At 31.2% G+C, this 6,221-nt stretch overlaps 1 protein-coding gene across 1 annotated transcript in view; it reads left to right on the top strand.

Moving 5' to 3' along the window:
- GABPA (GA binding protein transcription factor subunit alpha) overlaps window positions 1-5,148 on the top strand; it is a 38,403-nt gene extending 33,255 nt beyond the window's left edge. Inside the window, exon 8 of the mRNA XM_017855978.1 lies at window positions 1,681-5,148. Coding sequence (XP_017711467.1) covers window positions 1,681-1,909 — 229 coding nt within the window. The 3' untranslated portion in view covers window positions 1,910-5,148. The remainder of the gene's footprint in view (window positions 1-1,680) is intronic.
- The last annotated feature ends 1,073 nt before the right edge of the window (window positions 5,149-6,221 follow it).

Below are 6,221 nucleotides of genomic sequence, written 5' to 3'. Positions count from 1 at the left end.
AAAAAAAAAAAAAAAAAAAAAAAAAGTTTTAAAAAATACAAGTTCAAAAAAAGGAAAAGAAATCATATCCATGAAATACAGGTATTGTGTGTCTTTCTACTTCATTTTAGGGAGGGAACAAGTGGAATAAATGCTACTGTATACAGTTGTGTGATGCATGTGCTAGATCAAAGGAAGTATTCAGTAAAATTCAAATTTATGTGTGTATATTCTTTTTTATCACCTCTTACCAAGAAATATGATAATGCCAACTCCTAGAACTGGCATAATCATAGAATATATTTTCCTCCTAGAATTATAAAACCTCTTTTCCATTTTCCTTTTTTCCCCCACGTATAGTCTTACATATTAATGTAGAAATTTTTTAAAGCAATTGAAACGCCTACAGCATTTTTAACTGGATGGCAAGGAATTGTTGGTTTGTGAGCTGAGATCCAAATTCTATACTAATGTAACTGACATAAATGGAAACTATAAGACTGCACAATGTGTTATATCTCTTACTGGGAAATCAAACGTAACTATTTTCCTTTAACTATTCTGGAATTAGGGAAAGATGACAGTTTCCTGTATATAGGTCAGTCCTTTCATTAATAGACTCTTGATTAAGCCAAGTGACTTTTATCCTGCTAAATGTGATAGTTTATATTAGTGGTACTTTTGCAAATAGTTGTTTCTTTTGTAGTAGCCCTTTGTCAGTGGGCAGTGCAATTTTAAAATAAGGGCTTTGCATTCTGCCAGTCCTGGAAAGAGCTTGACTTGCCTCTTTTTCCTGTTGTTGGAATTAGCAGTACATAGTGTTTGTTTTTAAAGTCTGTTTTCCAAATGAAACATAAATCCAACTCCGTTTGCATCTCTATAGAATGCAGCAGTAAACCAGATTTCTGGAATGACTGCTGGAACTCTGCTTATGTACATTTAGAAATATTGTCTCTTTACAATGCCCTTTTCCTGTTTTTCTCTATCCTCTATTTCGTTTAGACCTTTTCCTTAGACTTAAAGCTACCTATTGGGCTTGGATAATTTATCTGAAATTTGGAAAGCATTTACATAGTGAAATAATAAAGATGAAGACATGACTTCATCATATAGGATTCTTTACAAGACAGAAAAGAAGTGGAATATATTAGTTTTTTCATATTATCGAATTTTATTAACATAGCTTATATTTTGTAGAGGCTGTGTGCCAGTCATTGTATACTAAGCACTTTACAAAGATTATCCCTTTAATCCTCAACAGTGATATGAGGGTATAAGCACTGTTCACCTCACTTTATAAATGAGGAATAAAAGCTTTGAGAAAATATGACTCCTGTGGTCTCAAAAATGTTAGGTTTTGAATCTTGGCTGACTCCAAAGCTCTTGTTCTTAGGCTCTTCCACTGCTCTAAAGGTTGCTTTGTTTAATACTTTTAAATCAATGTTTTATCCTAATTGTTGAAAATATGTTTTGAAAGTTTAGAGAGTTTTGGAGTACTGAGCGTTGAAATTTTAGTAAATAATGTTTGGATATGTTTCATTTGATAGTAGCATTAAATATTCTATATAACTTCAATATTAATTGCTATTGTGGTGGATGCAGTACTCTACTAGGCTTCTGCTTACGTAATAGTCTGTAAATTATTCTAAGAAGTCTCATTTATTTTTTATGAAGTTTCTAATTTTTTTTCTCTTTTTAAAGGTATTATTATGATGGGGACATGATTTGTAAAGTTCAAGGCAAGAGATTTGTGTACAAGTTTGTCTGTGACTTGAAGACTCTTATTGGATACAGTGCAGCAGAGTTGAACCGTTTGGTCACAGAATGTGAACAGAAGAAACTTGCAAAGATGCAGCTCCATGGAATTGCCCAGCCAGTCACAGCAGTAGCTCTGGCCACTGCTTCTCTGCAAACGGAAAAGGATAATTGAGCCCCAGGACATTCTGGGACTCCGAAGTCTTTCTTAAAATGTTTAGAGCAAGTATAGCTCTTACCTTTATTACCGAATTTGAATCTTCTTTTATTTCTAGACTGTACAGTCTGATGCATGATTTTTTTATAAATATTTCATACTCTTGTGAATTTGGATCTTTTTACTTTGAGCATATATTTTAGAATATGTGTATGTTAAAGGATCTCCACAATGTCTGCAGCGTGAAGGCAGGTTCATTGTGGAATAGTTTGTTAACAGTCAGGAAAGCTAAACTGGTCAGTATTAATGTGTAGCCCTACCAAAAACAGCCAGTAGTATCTGAAAATGAAAAATAAATGAAGTATCTCCAGGAAACAGTCTGGCTTAACTATTTTTGAAAATATAACTGTTTCCCCTCTCTGCTGCTTTAGATGTTGCTTTACATAGAACCAGAAAATGGAATTTCTCAGCTAAAGCATGTGTGCCTGTTTCATCTAATCAAGCAGAGCTAAAATGTTCATATCAAATAAATTTATATTAATTACTAAACTAAGAGTATCAGGTTATTTATGTATTTGCAAGCAAAGGACAGTAAGAAGTTGACTGGCAAAAAGAGCAGTGCTGAAGGAGGAGATCCAGGTTTAAATCTGGCTTATTAACTCAAGCCAATTGTAAGGATTTTCTGTATAGATTATTCATGTCAGACCAAGAATTTAAATTATTTTGAGAGAGGCATTTAATTCTAATAAACCAGCTGTTACAAAATTATAAAATGATCTCTGTTTTCCTGTCAGAGATTTAAAAAACTGAAAAGGTATACCTCAACCCAAAAGTAAAGGTTTGGTTTGGTTTGTTATGGCTTCCTTTTTTTTAAAATTACCCTGTAGTGCCAGTTTATTATGCAAAGCAGCTTATATTCCTGTGTTTCTGATAAAATGAAGACTTTAAATTAGTCAGCAGTACTTTACCTTTCAAGGCATTAGTAAATTACCTTCAAATAGTTTTAAAAAGAAAATTCGACCTCTGTTATAGGCAGTCTTCTAAGATAATACTTTTCCACTTTTTTTCCTTTTCCATATTATATATGTGTATACATATATCTATATATTCAGTTGATCATTTTCTAAACATATATGAAGGCATAAAGATATACAGAAGAAAAATTATTATTCATTTTAAGATTCAAATTAAATAATTCCTGCATATATGACATTCCTTACATAAGCTAACACTAAACAAAAATGGCTAGAAATGTCTTTTTCTTTCTTTTCTGTTTTTGTTGTTTAAGGTATTAAGCACAAATTATTCTATGAGACTGGCAGATAGCTATTAATCCTCTTACAGATTTGAGAAGGTTGATTCTCAAATATTTATGCACCTTCTCCTTCATTGTTTTCTTTAAATCTGTCCCCTTAAAAAGCTTCTTAAGAACTCAGTTAATGCTTTTGACTTAACTAGGAGAACAAGGCATGTTAATGCAGGCAAGATGGCATTGTTAGCAATTCTGGTAGTGGTTTGGAATAAATCATAAGAGGCAGGGATCTTAAGGACAAGGAAGAAAGGAGAGAGAGAGAGGAGGGATCTTTGATTTCTTTCTCTGGTAATCTTAACGCATCATTTTACTACAACATGTTCTCTTAATTCATTTATATTATTAAGTCCTTTCTGCAGCTGATATCTGAGCAGAGTAAAATTTGTATGTCCATTATTACTTTTTTGAAAGAGAATATATGAACAAATTATTAGTACAATTTGTGCACTGTGGTTGTAAGAATGTCTGAGTAAAATAACAATATGAAATAATATACAGAAGCTCTAGCGTCAGATAACAAATAGACAGCTAGAAAGGTTTTGCACCATCCTCTTACGGCCTAGGGAGTTGACAAGTTGCTTGTAGTTTTAAAAAAAAAAAAATAAAGTATACCGTTCTGCTATATCATCAAGAGCTTAAGAATCTTGGCTTTCATATTTAAAATGCTTTTGGGAAGACATATATTAAAATTTTAGCCAAGATGACAGACATGTCTCAATTATATATGTGTGTGTATGTTTTTAAAGCTAGAAACATTAGTTTTAGATTCCTAGAATGAAAATTCTTTTCTCATCTATGCAATTCCCGTATGGTTTTTCTAAAATCATATTTTATTCATTTTCTCCCTTTAGCAATTTTCATCTTATTTCTCATAATTTGAATAGAGACAGTTCTCATACATGATCAGATGCTTTTTTTTTCTTCTTACCATCATTTATGCATGACATAGGTAAAGTAATATGACTGATTTCTCCAGTTGATTCAAGAAACTCATTACTTTGCCTTAAATTATATGTAAAATATTTGTTTTACTTAGGTTACAGTTATCAGAAAGCCAGGTAGTTTTTTTTTCTTCTATTAAAAGATAACATATTGTGAAAGAAAATTAAAAGTTATGCTATTCATTCTTTGCTTTGTTTTTATAAATGAATTTTTCATAGAATTTACAGTATATTCAAAGGAAGAAAGATAAAATTATTGGTCATTTGTACCTTAGAAGTACAAGAATTTAAGTAAAAGAAATGTTCATTTTTGTTTTAAAACTTGTTTTCCATGTGAAGTTTTTATTGAGCCAACTTTCATACATATCTCGCTAGCCTAAAGTCTAAATATTTGTGTTGGCATCAGAAAAACCAATTAGGCAGAATTGCTTTGCGTGGTTGATCTTCAGATAAATTGACTGATCACATTTATTTTTGTATCAGTCTATGTCATTTAATTAGGAAAAATTATTTAGGTGTTTTCTCCCCTGATTAATGGTGATACTCAAGTATGATACAAAAGAATTGTACCACCAAATATTTTTGCGAGGTCTGCTGTTTTCCATATTCCTTTTATGCTACTGCCTTTAAGAAAGAACTAGTATCCTTGAAATAGCACAAAAATGTTTTAAAATTCATAATTGCAAAATAAACCTGTGACTAACTTAATGTCTTCAGATCTAAAGGGTGTAAAAATATTGATACTTCAATATTTCATTTGCTGCCAGGAAAAAAAAAATTCTCAATCTTTTGTAAATGGGAGGAGGACTTTTGCATACATTTTTACTCTTTAAATAACGACAGCGACACTTATACTGTCATAATAACAATTAAGTATTTCTTTGTGGTTTTAATTTTTTTTGTAATTTTACATAAAACAGTTATTTTCTATTTTACGCAGATAAAAAATATTTGTGCATAAAATGTAAAATAGTAAAATGAGAAAATAAAACTATTATACAGTATGTTTCTGTGTTGCTTAAAGTTTTTTTTTCCTGAAAACAAAATCTTAAATCCTCAGGATATTTTGTTGGATAGTAATCTGACAGTCCACTTATGATACATTGTACATATGATTCCCATGCACTTTTTAACTTAAAAGCTGTCAATTTGTGAAGAACATATTTCACTGAACTAAAATTAGTAGGTTAAGCTCTTTAAGAAAATGAAATTCCATCTACAAAGCCAAATTGTTTTAGAATAGTAACAGATGAAGTGGTAAGACTGAGTAGCTGTCAGAAGGCAAGCTGATGATTGCTAAATTGTAAACCTTTTGTAAAGCCTTTTTTTTTTTTTTTTTAAACAAACAAAAAATCACCTGTTCATGTTGGCTATCAGCAGGTTGCTTCAGCCAGAATCAGAATATAGAAGAATGGGTTAGGAAAAAGTGATTCATGCCTCCCTTTATGGTGAAGCAATGATGAAACTTTGATTGACATGCTTAAATAGGAACTTATGGTTAGAAATAAATTGCTTTAAAAATACACAGTGTAATTGTATCTAGTTTGAAGCGATGAAAAACCATCAGCCAGGACGCTAGTGAGGTGTATTTTTTCTCCCAGGACTTCAGTTTTGTGTATGTACAGCTTTAGAGTTTAATTTGCAAGCCAAATATGTGTTTAAAATGCTTTTTACTAATAATAAACTGACAGCTTTAGAATGTTGCTTTTAAAACTTTCTGTAGTGAAGGACCACTTTCTTATTTCCAAATTGTCACAGACAAACATTTGTAAAATAAAAACTGAATTAGTAGTAGGGAGGGGGAAATGGGAAGTTACTGTTTAATGGGCATAGAGTTTCAGTTTCACAAGATGAAAAACTGGAGATGGTTACACAGCTATGAATATGCTTAACAATACCAAACCATATTAAAAGATGGTTAAGATGGTAAATTTCATATGTGTATTTTACCACAGTTGAGTTTTTTTAAAGAATCAATTACAAGAATTTTAAAAATCAGTATTTACCATATTAACAATACAATGGGGGAGGAACATGTTCAACTCAATAGATGCAGAAAAATATACAATTTAACATC

Source organism: Rhinopithecus bieti, unplaced genomic scaffold, assembly GCF_001698545.2.
Source record: "Rhinopithecus bieti isolate Rb0 unplaced genomic scaffold, ASM169854v2 scaffold_1295, whole genome shotgun sequence".
Classification (NCBI taxonomy): Eukaryota; Metazoa; Chordata; class Mammalia; order Primates; family Cercopithecidae; genus Rhinopithecus; species Rhinopithecus bieti.
This window is presented reverse-complemented; position numbering and strand designations above follow the sequence as displayed.